At 43.6% G+C, this 22413-nt stretch overlaps 1 protein-coding gene across 5 annotated transcripts in view; it reads left to right on the forward strand.

The window, feature by feature from the left end:
- Positions 1–22413, forward strand: part of LOC127581817 (histone-binding protein RBBP4) — a 60780-nt gene that overhangs the window by 28923 nt on the left and 9444 nt on the right. For all 5 annotated transcript variants that reach the window (XM_052036565.1, XM_052036562.1, XM_052036561.1 and 2 more), the window contains 4 exons: positions 259–419; positions 2563–2689; positions 7264–7341; positions 21177–21253. In XM_052036565.1, the coding sequence (XP_051892525.1) occupies positions 259–419; positions 2563–2689; positions 7264–7341; positions 21177–21253 (443 nt within the window). The remainder of the gene's footprint in view (positions 1–258; positions 420–2562; positions 2690–7263; positions 7342–21176; positions 21254–22413) is intronic.

The raw sequence follows: 22413 nt of genomic DNA on the forward strand, positions 1-22413 counted from the left end.
TTTACTGATAGTGCATATTAATCTTGACTTAAATCTGACTGATATATTTGCTACAAAAAGGATCTATTCCTGAATTGCTGCACGATATACCTGAATGCCATTTACCTTACAGTGTTCTGTTGCTTTTTAATGGGGATGAAGATGAAGTTTGAATGTAACATACGTAGAATAAGTATGTAGAACGTAAATCATTACTGGCAGTAAATCAGGGTGATGTGCATGTTGTAGATTTGATATGTTGCTGTTTTTCATTCTCAGACCATCTGTTTATGGGACATCAGTGCTGTGCCTAAAGAAGGAAAAATTGTTGATGCAAAAACTATCTTTACTGGTCATACAGCAGTAGTGGAAGATGTATCTTGGCATTTGCTGCATGAGTCTCTATTTGGTTCTGTCGCAGATGATCAAAAACTAATGATGTAAGTTGATGAACTTTTTTCTAGTGATTTAGATAAAACTTATGTATTAAAAATCCAAATGCTGCAACCTTTTTATTATTCCTAGTCACAGTACCTATCAACAGTTTTTTTTAGAAATTGCAATAGCTATAAGTACACTTAACAAAAGCAAAGTACTGTAAATGCTAAAAATCTGAAATGAAGTAGTAAATGCTGGAATCTCTTGGCAAGTTAAGTGATATATCTGAAGTGACCAGCTGAATATTTTCAAATATTGTTTTATTCAGGATTAATTCATATTCTGCACACACAACTACATGCAAATAGGGTGCCTTGCCATTTCCTTTCTGAAGGTGTTCTGTTTTCCTTGTACTTCCTGAATTAACTACTATATCACCATGGCTTTACAGTCAAAATTTATTACCCATGTGTCTGTTTATAGGGTATTGATTATGTGCATGCCCTAACAAGATCCAATATACTTTCCAGTTTGGATGTTCTTACTTTGCTTCGCACTAACAAAATATAATGTAATGCAATGCCATCTACTTTCTGAATGTTCATTCTATAACTTCCATTAATCAACCTGTGTAGTATAGTTACAGCATTCTTCATCCAGGGCACATTGTAGCCTTCTGGATTTACTATAGAATTTAATGCTTTCTCTGCTTGCATTAGAACTGACCAGTTATGCTGTAAGTCATCCACCTGCAATATTAGCACAATTTTTCTCTCTCCACTAATGTGGCTTGACATGCTAGGATTCCCTACAGCTCTGCATTTTGTAGCTGTTACTTTCCTTTTTGTTCTATCCCTCTTTCTCTCACAACCCCTCCCCCCCCCCCCCCCCACCTACCACCCCCACCGACCTAATATACCCGCTGAGTGTTTTCAGCATTTTCTGTTTTTATTTGGCTTGGTACTTGATTGTTCCAAGTTCTTGGTGACACATGACTAGGAATGTTGCTAGTCAAATAATGCCACCAGAACATTTGTACAAGAACTTGACTCTGAACAGAAGATAGGAATGCAATGTTCAGGAGTAGGGGAATGGGCTCATCGAGCCTGCTCTGCCATTCAATAAAATCCTATTTTGGCCTCGCACAATATATTCCTGATCTCTACCCATGTCCCTGAACTCCTTTGCAGTCCCTGTCAATTACTGACCTAAATATATTCATGACTCTTGTTTTGACAGCTCTCTAGGGTAGAGAACTCTAAACAGTCATGATCCTCAGGGAAGCCCCTTTGCATCCATCTTGTGGGCAATCCTTAATTCTGAAACTCGCCTTATTCAAGAAACCCCCTTGGTAGATTATAACCAATGCTTCCACAATCTCTGCAGCCATTTCCTTTAAGACTCTAGGATATAGGCCATCAGGTCTGGTGGACTTGGCAAACCAATGGGGCTTAAGGCTGATAAAAAGTAGCCCCTTAAATATCCATTATTATTGGGATATTTTTGGTGTCTTGTACCTTAAAAGCTAATCTAAAATAATTATTTGGAAATGTTTCCATTTCTCTTTCTCATTATTATTTCCCTAGTCTTGTTCTCTTAAGGGACAAATATTTATTCTTGCTACCCTTGCTTTTTCTATACCAGTGGAAGCTCTTATTGTTTAATGTTATAGTTTATTCTTAATGTGAGGAAGGTTTCATGTTCTCGAAATCTAAATATTTAGAGAGAAATAAACACATTATCTGCTTTTACATTTGAAAAGCTATGTAACTGTCTGTCCCTGATCCAACCCTTTCTCCTCCCATCCAAATGGTGGGGGATAATCTTTCAGTGCACTTGTCAATCTAGATTGGTTTTGTTCTTTCAACTTCTACCTTTTGGATTGGGTTTTTTCTCCTGTCTGCATTTGGTAGATTTTTAGTGAGCTGGGTACTTTCCCCCAAAGTTTGTGACAGCAGCATTAATTGCCCACTCAAAATACTTGACAGAAATCTCTGATTATGCAGAGCTCATAACATTTAAAACTAAATAAATACGTGATTTAACTTTGAGTCTTTGGCCAAGGACTTGGAGCATTTTTCTGTGTGTTAAGTTCCAAGCTGCTAGTCCTGTAAGGTATATGAAAATTTCTAATTTCATGGCATGCTATTTGGGAGAAAAATATAAAATTTAACTTTTAGCTTTCAATTGTTTTTTTCTCTTAAGTTGGGATACCAGATCTAACAACACATCCAAGCCAAGTCACTCAGTTGACGCACACACTGCAGAAGTAAACTGTCTCTCCTTCAATCCTTATAGTGAATTCATCTTGGCGACTGGTTCTGCTGATAAGGTGGGACTTTGAAGCTTATTCCCTCTCTTTAATACCTCTTTAAATCCTCATGGTAATGAGATGAAAGGCTTTACATTTTTCTCTGTACTCATAACTTATTAAGATGGTGAATTGATTATGCACCAATGAATTTACCAAATGCATGTTTGTCTTTTGTTCCTACATAATTGTCTTCATAATAAAAGTGTGCCAAATTGTTATTTGGCAGTAATGGGGAAATAGAATAGAATAGAAAACCTACAGCACAGTTCAGGTCCTTTGGCCCACAAAGCTGTGCCGAACATGCCTTAGAAATTACTAGGCTTACCCATAGCCCTCTATTTTTTCAGCTCCATGTACCTATCCAAAAGTCTCTTAAAAGACCCTATTGTATCCGCCTCCACCACTGTTGTCGGCAGCCCATTCCACGCACTCACCACTCTGAGTAAAAAAACTTACCCCTGATATCTCCTCTAAACCTACTCCCCAGCATCTTAAACCTATGTCCTCTTGTGGCCACCATTTCAGCCCTGGGGAAAAGCCTCTGACTATCTACCCGATCAATGCCTCTCATCATCTGATACACCTCTATCAGGTCCCCACTCATCCTCCGTCTCTCCAAGGAGAAAAGGCCGAGTTCCCTCAACCTGCTTTCATAAGGCACCCTCTGCATTCCAGGCAACATCCTTGTAAATCTCCTCTGCACCCTTTCTATGGCTTCCGCATCTTTCCTGTAGTGAGGTGACCAGAACTGAGCACAGTACTCCAAGTGGGGTCTGACCAGGGTCCTATATAGCTGCAACATTACCTCTCGGCTCCTAAATTCAATTCTGTGATTGATGAAGGACAATACACCATATGCCTTCTTAACCACAGAGTCAACCTGCGCAGCCGCCTTGAGCGTCCTATGGACTGGGACCCCAAGATCCCTCTGATCCTCCACACTGCCAAGAGTCCTACCATTAATACTATATTCTGCCATCATATTTGACCTACCAAAATGAACCACTTCACACTTATCTGGGTTGAACTGTATCTGCCACTTCTCAGCCCAACTTTGCATCCTATCTACGTCCCTCTGTAACCTCTGACAGCCCTCCAAACTATGCACAACATCCCCAACCTTCGTGTCATCTGCAAACTTACTAACCCACTCCTCCACTTCCTCATCCAGGTCGTTTATAAAAATCACAAAGAGTAAGGGTCCCAGAACAGATCCCTGAGGTACACCACTGGTCACCGACCTCCATGCAGAATACGACCCTTCAACAGCTACTCTTTGCCTTCTGTGGGCCAGCCAGTTCTGGATCCACATTGCAATGTCCCCTTGGATCCCATGCCTCATTTTCTCAATAAGCCTTGCATGGGGTACCTTATCAAATGCCTTGCTGAAATCCATATACACTACATCTACTGCTCTTCCTTTATCGATGTGTTTAGTCACATCCTCAAAAAATTCAATCAGGCTCGTAAGGCAGGACCTGCCCTTGACAAAGCCATGCTGACTATTCCTAATCATATTATACCTCTCCAAATGTTCATAAATTCTGCCTCTCAGGATCTTCTCCATCAGCTTACCAACCACTGAGGTAAGACTCACTGGTCTACAATTTCCTGGGCTACCTCTACTCCCTTTCTTGAATAAGGGAACAACATCCACAACCCTCCAATCTTCTGGAACCTCTCCCGTCTCCATCGATGATGCAAAGATCATCGTCAGAGGCTCTGCAATCTCTTCCCTCGCCTCCCACAGCAGCCTGGGGTACATCTAATCCAGTCCCGTCGACTTATCCAACTTGATGCTTTCCAAATGTTTTAGCACCTCTTTCCTAATATCTACATACTCAAGCTTTTCAGCCTGCTGCAAGTCCCCACTACAATCCCCCAGATCTTTTTCCGTAGTGAATACTGACGTAAAGTATTTATTAAGTACCTCCGCTATTTCTTCCGGATCCATACACACTTTCCCACTGCTGCACTTGATAGGCCCTATTCTTTCGCATCTTATCCTCTTGCTCTTCACATACTTGTAGAATGCCTTGGGGTTTTCCTTAATCTTGCCTGCCATGGCCTTCTCATGCCCCCTTCTGGCTCTCCTAATCTCCTTCTTAAGCTCCTTCCTGTTAGCCTTATAGTCTTCCAGATCTCTAACATTACCTAGCTCTCTGTACCTTTTGTAAGCTTTTCTTTTCCTTTTGACTAGATTTATTATAGCCTTTGTACACCATGGTTCCTGTATCCTCTCATGACTCCCCTATCTCACTGGAACATGCCTATGCAGAACTCCACACAAATATCCCTTAAATATTTGCCACGTATCTTCCGTACTTTTCCCTGAGAACATCTGTTCCCAATTTAAGCTTCCAATTTCCTGCCTGAGAGCGTCAGAATTCCCTTTACTCCAAGTAAACACCTTTCTAGTCTGTCTGTTCCTATCTCTCTCCAATGCTATCGTAAAGGAGATAGAATTATGATCACTATCACCAAAATGCTCTCCCACTGAGAGATCTGACACCTGACCAGGTTCATTTCCCAATACCAAATCAAACACAGCCTCTCCTCTTGTAGGCTTATCCACATATTGTGTCAAGAACCCTTCCTGAACACACTTAACAAACTCCACCCCATCTAAACCCCTCACTGTATGGAGATGCCAATCGATGTTTGGGAAATTAAAATCCCCCATCACAAGTCTGTTATTCTCACACCTTTCTAGGATCTGCTTCCCTATCTGCTCCTCGATATCCCTGTTACTATTGGGCGGCCTATAAAAAAATCACCCAGTAAAGTTATTGACCCCTTCCTGTTCCTAACCTCCACCCACAGAGACTCCGTAGACAATCCCTCCATGACATCCACCTTTTCTGCAGCCATGATACTATCTCTGATCATGAGATAGTGTCACAGCTAAATCAGGTCATGAGTTACAATGCTGAGTTTGCAGTCAGCTATGATTTATGATGAAGAAAGATGATGTCATTTTGGAGGAGGAAATGATGGCCAGCATATTCCTCATTTAAGTCGGTCCTTTACTGGATTGTGCAGCTGCATAACCATTTAAATTGGGCACAACCATGGTTAATTTGGCCCTTGCATCTCTGCTAAAAGATAAGTTTCACTTAATTTTTGGTCAAACTTTTTTGTTGTTGTATAATTTAGTAGATTGTATTCTTTTTTAATTTCTATTGATGTGACTATCTTATTACAAATAAAATATCTAGAATGGGAATTCTTTTTGTGTCCCTATCATTGGATGATAAATACACAAGAATATAAAATAGGAGCAGGAGCACCAGGTCCCTCAAGCCTGCCCAGCCATTCAATATGATCATGCCTGATCTATGCTGGCCTCAACTCTTCAGTGACAGTGACCATAACCATCAATTCCACGATTTTTCAGATGTTTGCCTCCAGATATACTTTCAGATATTTAAAGGTCTGCCTTCCACCACATGGATTCCAAAGATTCACTACCTCTACCTCTGAGAGAAATTTCATTCCACCTCAGTTTTAAATGACAAGCCTGTTACATTGTAGTTCTGTCCCCTAGGAATACAGATCCAAACAGTCTGGCCTCTCTTGATAAGACAACCCCTCATCCCAGGAATTAGTCCAGTGAATCTCTGCTACAATGTTAGTTACCAGTACCCTGTACAACTATAACAAAACCTCTTTAAACTCCAGCCCCTTTGTAATAAAGGCCAAAATGCTGTTTGCTTCTTTAATTGTTTGGTGGACCTGGCTGCTAACCTTTTGTGATTCGTGTATTAGAACACATAGATCCTTCTGTACTTCACTATTTGCAATCTCTTTCGATTAGATGATCTGCCTTTTGATTCCCCTTACTGAAGAGCATGACTTTGTACCTGCTCCTATTCAATTCCATTTGCCAAGTTTTTGCCCAATCAATCTATCCATATCCCTTTGCAGAATCACAATATCCCCATCACAACATGCCCTTCCATCTATTTGTATCACTAGTAAACTTAAAAGCCTTGCATTTCATTCCCTTCTCCAGGTCAATTCTTGGTGAAAAAGGCATGTATCTTTAACTCAGGAGGCACGTTCAGTAGCCTTTTTAGATGTGTGCAAGGAGGTACATTTTTAATAATTATCCAGTGAGCTAGTCATTTATGGAATGATTTTTGATCACTGCCAGATGATAAGTAGATTGGAGCACCCTGCAGTTTGATATTTTAAAAAAAAATTAAAGGAAATAATGTTAAAAACTTCAAGTGGCCTGAGAACCCCACGGTAAGCACTTAACAGTTGAAGAAACAAAGCTGGAACTTTCCTGTGTTACAATACAACATGCTGTCTATAAACTAAGTTTATTCAATTGGAAAATGGAGGGGTTGGTAATTTTACATTTGGCAGCTATTTTTTGTTTTGCATGTTTGTTCTTTCCCACATCAACAAATGTGTAAGCTTGCAAAAATTCTGGAACTAATGCCTGGGTTGGTGTTGATATTATTATTACATTTAAGCTTGGAGCATTACTTTTTATAGTTTTTAATCCTTTCTGTATAAGTATTCATTGTTTAATTTTGTTACCTTGTAGTTGGTAATCCAAAAGTAGACATCTTGTTTTCCAGACAGTTGCACTGTGGGATTTAAGAAACCTGAAACTGAAACTGCATTCCTTTGAATCACACAAGGACGAGATTTTCCAGGTAAAGCTGTTACCTTTGCCTTGCACACTAATTTTTTTGAAAATATTGCACAAGAACAGAAATGGTCAACCAGTGGTTCAAACAACAGTACCTTCTAAGTTTGGGCTCAGAAGTTTTAAATGTCCTCTTGATTTGCGTTCTGACTAATTTGGCTAGTTATGATCTTGATGTGCATGGTGTTAAAGGGCAACTTTGCACTGTATTCCTGTGGGGTGGAATATTGGGCTGAAATGAGCTGGACTTGGCCAAATGCCTGGATTTGCCACCTGTAATTCCCATCCATCTGCACTTACGTGGGGCAAAATCTGGTGAAAAATATTTGGCACGCTGGCGTTCATCAGTCAGGGCATTGGGCATAGGAGTCGGGAAGTTGTGTTGCAGTTACATAAGACCTTGGTATGGCTGCGCTTGGAGTATTGTGTATAATTTTGGTCACCCTGTTATAGGAATGATGCTATTAATCTAGAAAGAGTGAGAAGCAATTCACCAGGATGTTGCCTGGACTCGGGCCCGAGTTACAAGGAGAGGTTGTGTAGACTAGGACTTTATTCCCTGGAACGTAGGAAATTGAGGGGTGACCTGATAGAGTTATATAAGATTGTGAGGGGCATAGACAGGGTGAACGCATGTATTCTTTTTCCCAGAGAGGGGGTGCTAAAAACAAGAGGGCATTGGTTTGAGGTCAGAGGGAAGAGATTTAAAAGGACATCAGGGCAGCTTCTTTATGCAAGGGGTGGTGCGTATTTAGAATGAGCTGCCAGAAATAGTGATTGAGGTGGGTACATGAGCAACATTTAAAGGCCATCTAGATAAGTACATGGTTAGGAGGAGAAGTTTAGAGGGCTATGGGCCAAAGGCAGGCAGGTGGGACTAGCTTGCTGGGCAACACAGTCGGCATGGATGAGTTGGGCTGAAGGGCCTGTTTCCATGCTGTATAACTGTGACTCTAAATGCTGAGGGCTGAATGAGTTAACTCTCTGGACCTTGGAGGCTTCTGAAGAGGCAATAGTGAGGCCTCTGCAGCAAGTAAATCTCTGGCAGCATACCTCTGAGGCTTCAACTTCCCAAGCATCCTTTGGGAATATGGGCTACAGGAAAAAATAGTGGGGGGAGTGGGATTGCTCTCTGAACCAGCATAGTCAGTGGGCCGAATTGCCTCCTGTGCTGTTTGGAAATGTGGACAGGAGGCAAATCTACTCACTGTAAACCTGTGCCTTCAAGTTATAGACAGCTATGCTGAGAGAAAAGGTTTCTCCAGTTATAGACAGCTATCCTGCCCCTTGTAATTTGTACACAATTTGGTTACCTCCTTGCCCTTCTCTGCTCCAAGGAAAACAAGCCCAGCCCATCCAGAATATCCTCATAGCTGAAACTCCTGGTAAATCTCCTCTGCACCCTCTCCACTGCAATCACAGCCTTCCTATAGTGTGATGAGCAGAACTACCCACAAGGGTGGCACAGTAGTGCAGCAAGTGGAGCTGCTGTCTCAACTCCAGCGACCTGGATTACATCCTGACCTCGGCCGCTGTTGTGTGGTGTTTGCACGTTCTTTGTGACTGGGGTTTCTTCCCACATCCCAAAAATGTGCTGGAAAGTTAATCGGCCACTGTAAATTACAACTCACTTTGTAGATCAGTGGTAGAATCTGAGGGGAGTTGATGGGAATGTTGCCAGAATAAAATGGGATTAGAGTAAATGAGTACTTGATGGTTGGCCTGGACTTGATGTGCTGAAGGGCCTATTTCTATCTTGTATGATTGACCTACCCCAGCTGTGGCTGTTAATATTTCATTTAGTTACCCCATAATCTCCCTGCTCTTGTACTCTGTGCCCCAGTTAATGACGGTAAATCTTCCATATGCTGCCTTAACCATCCTGCTCTTGTACTCCGTGCCCCACTTAATGAAGGTAAATCTTCCATATGCCTTGACCCAACTACAAACGATGGTTCTTTAAGGGGTAGTGATCTTAATATGGTGGAATTCCAGAGGCAGTTTGAGGGCAATCACCTCTGGTCCAAAACCAGTATCCTCAATTTAAATAAGTGCAATTATAGAGTTGTCGAGTTGTACAGCACAGATTTGTACAGGCAGGGAATAGTGGGATATGGACCATGTTGCAGGCTGGTGGGATTGGTTTAATTTGGCATTATGGTTGATGCAGGGCCTGTTCCTGTGCTGTACAGATTGATGTTTTTAAGATGGAGAGGTGGAATACAAAAAAACAGAAAAATTACAGCACAATTCAGGCCCTTCAGCCCACAAAGCTGTGCCAAGCATGTCCCTACCCTAGAAATTACTAGGCTTACCCCTAGCCCTCTATTTTTTCAGCTCCATGTACCTATCCAACAGTCTCTTAAAAGACCCTATCGTAATCCGCCTCCACCACCATTGCTGGCAGCCCATTCCACGCACTCACCACTCTCTGAGTAAAAAAAACTACTCCCCAGCATCTTAAACCTATGTCCTCTTGTGGCCACCATTTCAGCCCTGGGGAAAAGCCTCTATCTATCCGATCAATACCTCTCATCATCTTATATACCTCTATCAGGTCCCCCCTCATCCTCCGTCGCTCCAAGGAGAAAAAGGCCGAGTTCCCTCAACTTGCTTTCATAAGGCATGCTCCACATTCCAGGCAGCATCCTTGTAAATCTCCTCTGCACCCTTTCTATGGCTTCCACATCCTTCCTGTAGTGAGGGGACCAGAACTGAGCCTGTACTCCAAGTGGGGTCTGACCAGGGACCTATATAGCTGCAACAATACCGCTCGGCTCCTAAATTCAATTCTGTGATTGATGAAGGACAATACACCATATGCCTTCTTAACCACAGAGTCAACCTGCGCAGCCGCCTTGAGCGTCCTATGGACTCGGACCCCAAGATCCCTCTGATCCTCCACACTGCCAAGAGTCCTACCATTAATACTATATTCTGCCATCATATTTGACCTACCAAAATGAACCACTTCACACTTATCTGGGTTGAACTGTATCTGCCACTTCTCAGCCCAACTTTGCATCCTATCTACATCCCTCTGTAACCTCTGACAGCCCTCCAAACTATGCACAACATCCCCAACCTTCGTGTCATCTGCAAACTTACTAACCCACTCCTCCACTTCCTCATCCAGGTCGTTTATAAAAATCACAAAGAGTAAGGGTCCCAGTACAGATCCCTGAGGTACACCACTGGTCACCGACCTCCATGCAGACTACAACCCTTCAACAACCACTCTTTGCCTTTTGTGGGCCAGCCAGTTCTGGATCCACATTGCAATGTCCCCTAGGATCCCATGCTTCCTTACGTTCTCAATAAGCCTTGCAGTGGGGTACCTCATCAAATGCCTTGCTGAAATCCATATACACTACATCTACTACTCTCCCTTCATCGATGTGTTTAGTCACATCCTCAAAAAATTCAATCAGGCTCGTAAGGCAGGACCTGCCCTTGACAAAGCCATGCTGACTATTCCTAATCATATTATACCTCTCCAAATGTTTGTAAATCCTGCCTCTCAGGATCTTCTCCATTAGCTTACCAACCACTGAGGTGAGACTCACCGGTCTATAATTCCCTGGGCTATCCCTACTCCCTTTCTTGAATAAGGGAACAACATCTGCAACCCTCCAATCTTCCGGAACCTCTCCTGTCTCCATCGACGATGCAAAGATCGTCGTCAGAGGCTCTGCAATCTCTTCCCTCGCCTCCCACAGCAGCCTGGGATACATCTCATCCGGTCCCGGTGACTTATCCAACTTGATGCTTTCCAAATGTTTCAGCACCTCCTCTTTCCTAATATCTACATGCTCAAGCTTTTCAGCCTGCTGCAAGTCCCTACTACAATCCCCCAGATCTTTTTCCATAGTGAATACTGACGTAAAGTATTCATTAAGTACTTCCGCTATTTCTTCCGGATCCATACACACTTTCCTACTGCTGCACTTGATAGGCCCTATTCTTTCACATCTTATCCTCTTGCTCTTAACGTACTTGTAGAATGCCTTGGGGTTTTCCTTAATCCTGCCCGCCATGGCCTTCTCATGCCCCCTTCTGGCTCTCCTAATCTCCTTCTTAAGCTCCTTCCTGTTAGCCTTATAGTCTTCCAGATCTCTAACACTACCTAGCTCTCTGTACCTTTTGTAAGCTTTTCTTTTCCTTTTGACTAGATTTATTATAGCCTTTGTACACCACGGTTCCTGTATCCTCTCGTGACTCCCCTGTCTCATTGGAACATGCCTATGCAGAACTCCACACAAATATCCCTTGAATATTTGCCACATTTCTTCCTTACTTTTCCCTGAGAACATCTGTTCCCAATTTAAGCTTCCAATTTCCTGCCTGAGAGCCTCAGAATTCCCTTTACTTCAAGTAAACACCTTTCTAGTCTGTCTGTTCCTATCTCTCTCCAGTGCTAACGTAAAGGAGATAGAATTATGATTACTATCACCAAAATGTTCACCCACTGAGAGATCTGACACCTGACCAGGTTCATTTCCCAATACCAAATCAAGCACAGCCTCTCCTCTTGTAGGCCTATCTACATATTGTGTCAAGAATCCTTCCTGAACACACTTAACAAACTCCACCCCATCTAAACCCCTCACTATCTGGAGATGCCAATCGATGTTTGGGAAATTAAAATCCCCCATCACAACTCTGTAATTCTCACACTTTTCTAGGATCTGCTTCCCTATGCTCCTCGATATCCCTGTTGCTATTGGGCGGCCTATAAAAAACACCCAGTAAAGTTATTGACCCCTTCCTGTTCCTAACCTCCACCCACAGAGACTCTGTAGAAAGTCCCTCCACGACGTCCAGCTTTTCTGCAGCCGTGACACTATCTCTGATCAACAGTGCCACTCCCCCACCTCTTTTGCCTCCCTCCCTGTCCTTTATGAAACATCTATAACCCGGCACTTGAAGCAACCATTCCAGTCCCTGAGCCATCCAAGTCTCCGTAATGGCCACCACATCATAGCTCCAAGTATTGATCCAAGCTCTAAGCTCATCCGCCCTGTTCACAATACTCCTTGCGTTAAAATAGACACATCTCAAATCTGTCTGAGCACGTCCCTTCTATCACCTGCCTATCGTACCTACTACTAGCTTTCTCTATTTGAGAGCCAAACACCTCTTCCCCAGTCTCTCCAGTTCAGATCCCACCCCCAGCAATTCTAGTTCAAACTCTCCCCAGTAGCCTTAGAAAACCTCCCGCCAGGATATTGGTCACCCTGGGATTCAAGTGCAACCCGTCCTCTTTGAACAGGTCATACCTGCCCCAAAAGAGGCCCTAATGATCCAGAAATCTGAATCCCTGCTCCTTACTCCTATCCCTCAGCCACGCATTTAACCTCCTCCTCATTCTGTTCCTATATCCACTGTCACTTAGCACAGGCAGTAATCTGGAAATTACTACTTTTGAGGTCCTGCTTCTCAACTTCCTTCCTAATTCTCTGTAGTCTTTTTTCAGGACCTCATTCCTTTCTTTACCTGTGTCGTTGGTACCAATATGTACCACGACCTCTGGCTGTTCTCCCTCCCCCTTCAGGATATCTTGGACGTGATCTGAAACATTCCAGACCCTGGCACCTGGGAGGCAAACTACCTTCAGAGTTTCTTTCCTGCGTCCACATAATCGCTTGTCTGCCCACCTAACTATAGAGTCCCCTATCTCTAGTGCCCTCCTCTCTCCTTCCCTACCCTTCTGAGCCACAGGACCGGACTCTGTGCCAAAGACATTCTCACTGTTGCTTCTTCCAAGTAGGCTGTCTCCCCCAACAGTACTCAAGCAGGAGTACTTATTGTCAAGGGGTACAGCCACAGGGGTACTCTCCGGTACCTGACTCTTCCCTTTCCCCCTTCTGACTGTGACCCACTTGCCTGACTCCCGTGGTCCCGGTGAGACCACCTGCCTATAACTCCTTTCTATCATCTCATTCTCCCTGACCAGACGAAGGTCATCGAGCTGCATCTCCATTTCCCTAACACGGTCCCTCAGGAGCTGAAGCTCGACAGACCTGGTGCAGATGTAGCCTTCCCGGAGGCAGGGAGACTCCAGGAACTCCCACATCTGACACCGAGTACAGGAAACCGCACTCATACCCCTTCCTAAACTCAAGTCACCTACCTTTCCTCGCCCCTTTACGCTGAACCCCTTGAGCCAAAGCCCAAACCACTCTGCTACCTCTCACTCCGCTGCCCGCTGGATATGGCGGTTTGCTTTTTAAACTGCCCGCGCCTTACCTGCTGATGTCACATGCCTGCGCAGTGCAGTCCCCACTATTCCCGATTAAAACGTATATAAAAACTTATAGAAAAAAATCTTATAAAACTAAACCTTATAATAAAAACCCTATTTAAAAAAAAGAAAAACTTATCTGTCCCGAAGTCCCGACGTCTGCCGAAGCGAAACCCACTAAACCTCAAAATGCATACTCATAATGAATAAATGGGAAAGATGCAACCAATAGAAAAAGATTGGAAAGAGGTAACTAGTGGAGTACCCCAAGGATCAGTGTTTGGCCCTCAATTATTTACCGTCTATATTAATGATTTAGAGGAGGTAGCAGGAGGTAAGGTAACCAAGCAAGTAGGTGGAAGGTAATGCTGTGATGAGGATATTTGGATTCTGCAACACAGTACAAGTAGGCTGACTGGACAAAACCTGACTAATAGAGTATAATGTGGGGAAATGCGAGGTCATGCACTTCCGTGGGAAGAACTGGAAGGCAAACTGTTATCTACGTAGAAACTGCAAATGAGTGGACAGCAGAGGAATACAGATGTTCTTGTGCACAAAAGAAAAAGATAGCACTGCCAGTAATTAAGACAATGACATATTGGCTATTACTGCAAGGGGATTGGAGTTTAAAAATGGAGAAGTATTATTACAGTTGTACAGGGTGTTGGTGAGGCTGCACCTGGAGTACAGTGCACAGTTATAGTCCCCTTATTTACACTAGCATTGGAGGTGATCCAGAAGAGATCCATGAGGTGAAAGGGTTCTCCTATGAAGAGTAGCTTTTTTTAAAAAAAAAGTTAAACCTGATTTTTATTAATGACTTGGATGAAGGGAGTAGAAGGGTGGGTTGGCAAGTTTGCAGACGACACAAAGGTTGGTGGTGTTGTGGATAGTGTGGAGGATTGTCGGAGATTGCGGAGGGACATTGATAGGATGCAGAGCTGGTCTGAGAAGTGGCAGATGGAGTTCAATACGGAGAAGTGTGAGGTGCTACACTTTGGAAGGACAAACTCCAAGGTGGATTACAAAGTTAATGGCAGGATTCTGGGTAGTGTGGAGGAGCAGAGGGATCTAGGGGTTCATATCCACAAATCCCTGAAAGCTGCCTCACAGGTGGATAGGGTAGTTAATAAAGCTTACGGGATGTTAGCATTCATAAGTCGTGGAATCTAGTTTAAGAGCTGCGAGGTAATGATGTAGCTCTACAAAACTCTGGTTTGACCACACTTAGAGTACTGTGTCCAGTTCTGGTCGCCTCATTATAGGAAGGATGTGGAAGCGTTGGAAAGGGTGCAGAGGAGATTTACCAGGATGCTGCCTGGTTTAGAGAGTATGGATTATGAGGAGAGACTAAGGGAGCTAGGGCTTTACTCTTTGGAGAGAAGGAGGATGAGAGGAGACGTGATAGAGGTATACAAAATATTAAGAGGAATAAATAGAGTGGACAGCCAGCGCCTCTTTCCCAGGGTGCCAATGCTCAATACAAGAGGGCATGGCTTTAAAGTAATGGGTGGGAAGTTCAAGGGAAATATCAGAGGGAGGTTTTTTACCCAGAGTGTGGTTGGTGCATGTAATGCGCTGCCTGGGGTGGTGGTGGAGGCAGGTACATTGGTCAAATTCAAGAGATGGCTAGATAAGCACATGGAGGAATTCAAAATAGAGGGATATGTGGGAGGAAAGGGTTAGATAGTCTTCGGTGAGGTTTAAAGGTCGGCACAACCTTGTGGGCCGAAGGGCCTGTATTGTGCTGTACTGTTCTATGATTCTGTATTCTTTGGTTGAGAAAAATGGAGGGGAAGTTGGTGGGGGGGGGGGTGGGGGTTGGTGCTGGTGGTGGTGGTGGGTGTGATCGTGTTAAAACGTACAAGATCCTAAGGAGGATGACGAGGTGGATCTTGAGAGGTTCCATAGAGTGAGAGGATTGAACAAGGGGAGATAGTTATGATATAAGGGGGCTGACGAAGATCCACACAAATTTCTTGGTGGTGCATTTCCAGAATTCTTTACTCCAGAGGGCCTTAAAGGCTAGATAACTGGAGGTGCTTAACGAGAGTAGATTAATTTTTGAGGACTTTGTGGAAGTGGCACAGAATTGGGGCCTGGATCTGATCGACCACGATCATATTGAGAGGCAGGATAGGCTCAAGGGGCTGAGTGATCTACTCCTCCCATTTTGTGTATTGTGTGTTCTTGTGTGCTACCTTCAGTAATCCTTGAACATACATATTAAGATCCCTCAATATTTCCTAGGGTCCTGCCATTCATTGTGTATCTTCTAGCTTTGGTAGACCTCCCATAAAGTAACACCTTGCATTTTTCTGAATTAATTTCCATCTGCTGTTTCTCTGCATATCTTGCCATCTGATTGGTATCATTATATAGCTGAAGACCACCCTCCTTGCTATCTTGTCATCTGAGGTTCCATTACCCTCCCATCCTTCCTCCTTACCACAACATGCAGGTCCTGATCACTGATCAGCTGGTCTTTAAACAACTCCCACATCAGATATGGACTTGCTTGATAACAGCTGCTCCCAACTGACTCCATAGAACACTACAGCACAGAAAACAGGCCATTCGGCCCTTCTAGTCTGTGCCAAAACTTTATTCCGCTAGTCCCATTTACCTGCACCCAGTCCATAACTCTCCAGACCTCTCCCGTCCATATATCTATCCAATTTATTCTTAAAACTCAAGAGTGAGCCCGCACGTACTACATCAGATGGCAGCCTGTTCCACACTCCCACCACTCTTTGAGTGAAGAAGTTCCCCCTTATGTTCCTCCTAAATCTTTCCCCTTTCACCCTAAAGCCATGTCCTCTTGTACTTATCTCTCCTAATCTAGGTTGAAAGAGCCTACTCACATTAACTCTCTATACCCCTCATAATTTTGTAAACCTCTATCAAATCTCCCCTCATTCTTCTACGCTCCAAGGAATAAAGTCCTAACCTGTTCAGTCTTTCCCTGTAACTCAACTCCTGAAGACCCGGCAACATTCTCGTAAATCTTCTCTGCACTCTTTCAATCTTACTGATATCCTTCCTATAGTTAGGTGACCAGACTGCACACAATACTCCAAATTTGGCCTCACCAATGTCTTATAAAACCTTACCATAACATCCCAACTCCTATACTCAATACTTTGATTTATGAATACCAGGATGCCAAAAGCCTTCTTTACAACCCTGTCTGCCACTTTCAGGGAATTATGTATCTGAACTCCCAGATCCCTTTGTTCCTTCGCACTCCTCAGTGCCCTACCATTTACTGTGTATGTCCTCCCTTGATTTGTCCTTCCAAAATGCAACACCTCACACTTGTCTGCATTAAATTCCATCTGTTATTTTCTGGCCCATTTTTCCAGTTGGTGCAGATCCCTCTGCAAGCTTTGAAAGCCTTCCTCGCTGTCCACTACGCCTCCAATCGTAGTGTCATCGGCAAACTTGCTGATCCACTTTACCACATTATCATCTAGATCATTGATATAGACAACAAACAACAATGGTCCCAGCACAGACCCCTGAGGCACACCACTAGTCACAGGCCTCCAGTATGAGAAACAATCATCCACTACCACTCTGTCTTCTCCCACACAGCCAATTTCGAATCCAGTTTACAACCTTTCCGTAACTAGTGTCTGAACCTTCTGAACTAACCTCCCACGTGGGACCTTATCAAATGCCTTACTAAAGTCCATGTATACAACATCCACAGCCTTTCCTTCATCTACTTTCTTGGTAACTACCTCGAAAAACTCTACAAGATTCGTTAAACACGATCTACCACACACAAAGCCATGCTGACTATCCTTAATCAGCCCTTGGTTGTCCAAATACTTGTATATCCGATCTCTCAGAACACCCTCCAATAAGTTACCTATTACTGATGTCAGGCTCACTGGCCTGTAATTACCTGGTTTACTTTTTAAGCCTTTTTTAAACAACAGAACAACATGAGCTACCCTCCAGTCCTCCGGCACTACACCCATGGCTAAGGACATTTTAAATATATCTGCCAGGGCCCCTGCAATTTCTACACTAGTCTCTCTCAAGGTCCGAGGAAATATCTTGTCAGGCCCGGGGAATTTATCTACCTTTATTTACTGTAAGGCAGCAAGCATGTCCTCCTCTTTAATCTCTATATGTTCCATGACACTACTCTAGTCCTGTCTAATACTGTTGTAATTTGCCCTTCCCCCAATTTAGTAATTTCCCACAAGGTCCAGACTTATCCTTATAACTATCTTAAGGAGTTGTAATCGCTATTCCCAAGTTGCTCTTCCATTGAAAGCCCAATCACCTGACCAGGCTCATTTCCCAAAATAAGGTCCAGTGTGGTCGCTCCTTTAGTTGGAATATCCACAAAATGTTTGCGAAACCCTCATGAATGCAGTAAAGAAATCCTGCTCCATCTAAGTCTCTTGCATTGTGGAAATCCCAGTCAAAATTGGGGAAGTTAAAGTCACCACTACAACAACCCTGTTGCTTTTACATCTTTCCATAAGCTGTGTGCATATCTGTCCTCTATTTCCTGGGGGCTACTGGAAGGCCTATAGTATAACCCTATCAGAGTGATTGCACCCTTCTTATTTTTGAGCTCTACCCAGTGGATGAGCGCTCCAGGATGTCCCCTCTGAGTGCAGCTCTGACATTGCCCCTGATTATTAATACAACTTTTTTACCTCCTCCTCGATGTTGTGTAAAACGTCGAAACCCAGGAATGTTGAGTTGTCAATTCTGTCCTTCTTGCAACCAGGTCTCCGTAATGGCCCTAACATCTTAATTCCATGTACTGTCCATGCTCAAAGTTCATCTGTGTTATCCATAATACCCACATTTCATTAATTCTTCCAGTAATTCCCCTACCACTGATATTAGACGCTGCCATGTAATTAACTGGCTTATCCCTGTTGCCCTTGAATAAAGGTACCACCTTTCCTGTCCTTGGGTCATTTGGTACCTCTTTTGTCAGGGACGATTTTAAAATACAATATCTTTCAGAACCCCAGCAATCTCCTCTTTTGCCTCCTGTGGCAGTCAAGGATAAACCTCATCAGGCCATGGGATTTATCCATCTTTGTCTGTTAAGACCTCTACTGCTGCCTCTTTATGAATGGTAATTTGTTTCAAAATTCCACCCCTGGATTCTCCAGCCATGGTGTCCTTCTCCATAGTGAATACCAATGGGAAGAATACAGTTAAGACCAGCTCCATGCACGTATACCCTTTCCCTGGTTACCCACTTGTCCTTGATGTATAGTGGGATTTTCCATTATCTTGCTTGCAAGTGCCAATTTGTACCCCCTCTTTGCTCTCTCGATTTTTTGAGTACCCTCCTATACATCCTGTACTCCTGTAGGGCCTTGCTTCTGTTTAATTTTCTAAACCTACTGTAGGCAACCATTTTTTTTAATCCAACTATTGTTGTAGACTTGTTGACATCATCCTTCACCATCACAGTAAAATGCTAGCCTGAACACACACCGTTCACTTTTGTACGCCTCCCAGTGATGGGCTGTAGACTGAACTGTAAGTAGCTCCTCCCAGTCCACTTTTGCCAGATGCTGTCTTATTATTGAAATCGGTCTTCAATTGTCAGGTGTAATAATGGCTTTTGAAATGTTCCTTTGGAGAATTTCGAAGTGGTTTTAATTTGTGAATCTGAATTTTCATCAATATTCTGCTTACGTTAAAAAGATGAATTTGTTATCTAATGAGAAAATTTAATTGAACAACAAAATCTTTGATATTCTTTTCTTATATCCTCCCTGAGCTCCAAATAAAACTACACAGGCCTTTTAAGAAATTGGGATTGTTGCCAATGAAATGGAACATACGATAAAGCACACCAGAGAATGACTGCCTAACAATATACTTTATTAATCATGATTGATTAAAAAAAACTCAAAGATTCGCTATGTAATTTCAAACAAAACTCATTAACTCTTTAGTTTCACAACTCTTTTAGTGACATAACTCTGTACTTTCACAATTTCCAAACCCCACTGCCTGTACTCAGATATCACCCACTCTTGCTGAACCTGGCCAGGGCTCAATCTTGGCGAGTTCTCAGTCTCTCACTCAGGATCTTCAGTGGTTGCTCTTCAGAGTCACTGCTGGTGTCATCTCATAAGGAACCTTTTTGAATGTTTCTTTGCGTACCTTCCAAACATAGTTCTTTATTGCCGTTTAGACAGCTGTAATTTCAATCCTGCCGATGCTGGATATCTGGAGCAACACAAACATTGGAGGAACTTTCTGGTCAGGCAGCATCTATCAAAGGAAATGGACAGTTGATGTTTCAGGTTGAGACCCTTCATCTGGACTGGAAAAGAGGGGAAATAACTAATATATAAAGGTGGAGGGAGGGGGTGGAGTAAGAGCTAGAAGGTGATGAGTGGATCCAGGTGAGGGGGGTGATAGGCGGATGGGGGGGGCGGGGGCGAGAGTGAATGATGTCAGAATCTGAGAGGTGATTGGTGGAAGTGACAAAGGTCTGAAGAAGATGGAATCTGATAGGGGAGGACAGTCCAATAAAAGGAGGGAGGTGGAGAGGGGAATGAGTGGGAAGAGTGTGGGTGATGGGCAGATGGAGACAGTGGGGGAGGGAGAAAAGAGTCATGGGGATAGTTGGATCAGAGAGAGAAAAGGAAAGGGAGGAAAGGGACAGGGGGGCAGTTGCCGGATGTTTGAAAGTTCGATGTTCATGCTGCCTGGTTGGAGACTGCCCAGATGGAATATGAGGTGCTGTTGCTCTAATTTGCATTTAGCCTTGACCTGGCAGTGGGCAGACGTGTCGGTGTTGGGAATGGGAAGTGGAATTAAAATGGCTGGCCACCGGGGGATCTCAGCTGGCACGGCAGACAGAGCAAAGGTGCTTGGTGAAGCGGTCGCCCAACCTGTGTCTGGTCTTGCCTGTGTAGAGGAGGCCGCAGTGGGAGCACCAGATACAATAAATAACACAGCAGGCTTCACATGTGAAAGACTGCCTCACCTGGAAGGGCTGTTTAGTGCTCTGGATGGTGGTGAGGGAGGTGGTGTAGGATCAGGTGTTACACTTCGTGCAGTTACAGGGGCAAGTACCTGGGGAGGGAGGGGGATCGGTGGAGATGGATGAGCGGAGGCAGCGATCTCTGTGAAAGTGGGGAGGGGAGGGGAAGATGTGCCTGGTGGTGGGATCCCGTTGTAGATGGCAGAAGTTGTGAAGAATGATATGTTGGATGCGTGGGGTGGTGGGATGGTAGGTTAGGACCAGGGGTACTCTATCCTTATTCTGCCTCAGGGGTGGGGAGGAAATGGGGTGAGAGCAGAAGTGCAGGAAATAGAGATGTGGGCCTCCGACATCTTGTGGAAATCATCCTTTTCCACAAGGTGTCAGTCCCCAAAACATCCACATTTGCTTGTTCTTGGTTGATACTGACCAGATGTCAGATTACCTGACCTTCCTTCACTTTTTTTTTGTTCTGTGGTTCACAGCGTCTCTTCCTAGTCAGCAGTGTCCTCCCAAAGCCTTATGGAATACTTGACATCACTCTGGCTGCTACAGGATAAAGATCTATTAATGGTATCTATGAAATTTCTGTTAATACTAACAGGTTCAGTGGTCTCCTCACAATGAAACTATCCTGGCATCAAGTGGAACAGATCGTAGACTGAATGTATGGGATTTGAGGTAGGAGTTTCCCTTCTTGTGATGACTGCTCTTGAATTATAACTCATACTCTGAGTTACCAGTTCTGATCTCAGACTCCATACCACTGAATGAAGTTTTATTAGTTTTGAGAAAATTGAATTTCCTTGTACAAATGCAACTGCAGCTGGTGATGTCATGAGTCAGTGAGGACAGTGCTTGCCTTTTGTTAGTTATAGAGTACTACAGAGAAACGGGCCCTTCGGCCCATCTAGTCCATGCTGACCTGATCTGTCTAGTCCCATCTACTTGCACCCGGACCATAGCCCTTCAAACCCCTCCCATGCATAAACCTATCCAAACCTCTCTTAAATGTTACAATTGAACCCACATCTACCACTTCCACTGGCAGCTCATTCCACACTCGCACCACCCTCTGAGTGAAGAAGTTTCCCCTCAGATTACCCTTATATATTTCACCTTTCACCCTAAACCTATATCCTCTAGTTCTAGTCTCACCCAGCCTGGGGGAGAAAGCCTGCATGCATTCACCCTATCTATACCCCTCATAATTTTGCATACCTCTAAGATCTCCCCTCATTCTCCTGCACTCCAGGGAATAAAAAGTCCTAACCTATTCAACTTTTCCTTATAACTCGGGTCCTCAAGTCCCAGCAACATCCTTGTAAATTTTCTCTGCACTCTTTCAAGCTTATTGATACCTTTCCTGTAGGTAGGTGACCAGAACTGCACACACTACTCTAAATTTGGTCTCACCAACGTCTTGTACAACTTCAACATAACATCGAAACTCCTGTGTCAATGCCCTGATTTATGAAGGCCAATGTGCCAAAAGCTCTCTATGACCCTATCTACCTGTGACACCATTTTTATGGAACAATGGATCTGTATTCCCAGGTCCCTTCATTCTACCACCCATCTCAGAGCCCTACCATTCACTGTACAAGTCTTACCCTGGTTTGTCCTCCCAAAGTGCAACACCTCACACTTGTTTGCATTAAATTCCATCTACCATTTTTCAGCCCATTTTCCTAGCTGGTCAGGGTCACGCTGCAAACTTTAATAGCTGTCTTTGCTGTCCACTATGTCCCCAATCTTGGTGTCATCTGCAAATTTGCTGATCCAGTTTACCACATTATCATCTAAATCATTAATATAGATGACAAACAACAGCAACGGAC

The sequence above is a fragment of the Pristis pectinata genome, chromosome 22 (genome assembly GCF_009764475.1).
Source record: "Pristis pectinata isolate sPriPec2 chromosome 22, sPriPec2.1.pri, whole genome shotgun sequence".
Classification (NCBI taxonomy): domain Eukaryota; kingdom Metazoa; phylum Chordata; class Chondrichthyes; order Rhinopristiformes; family Pristidae; genus Pristis; species Pristis pectinata.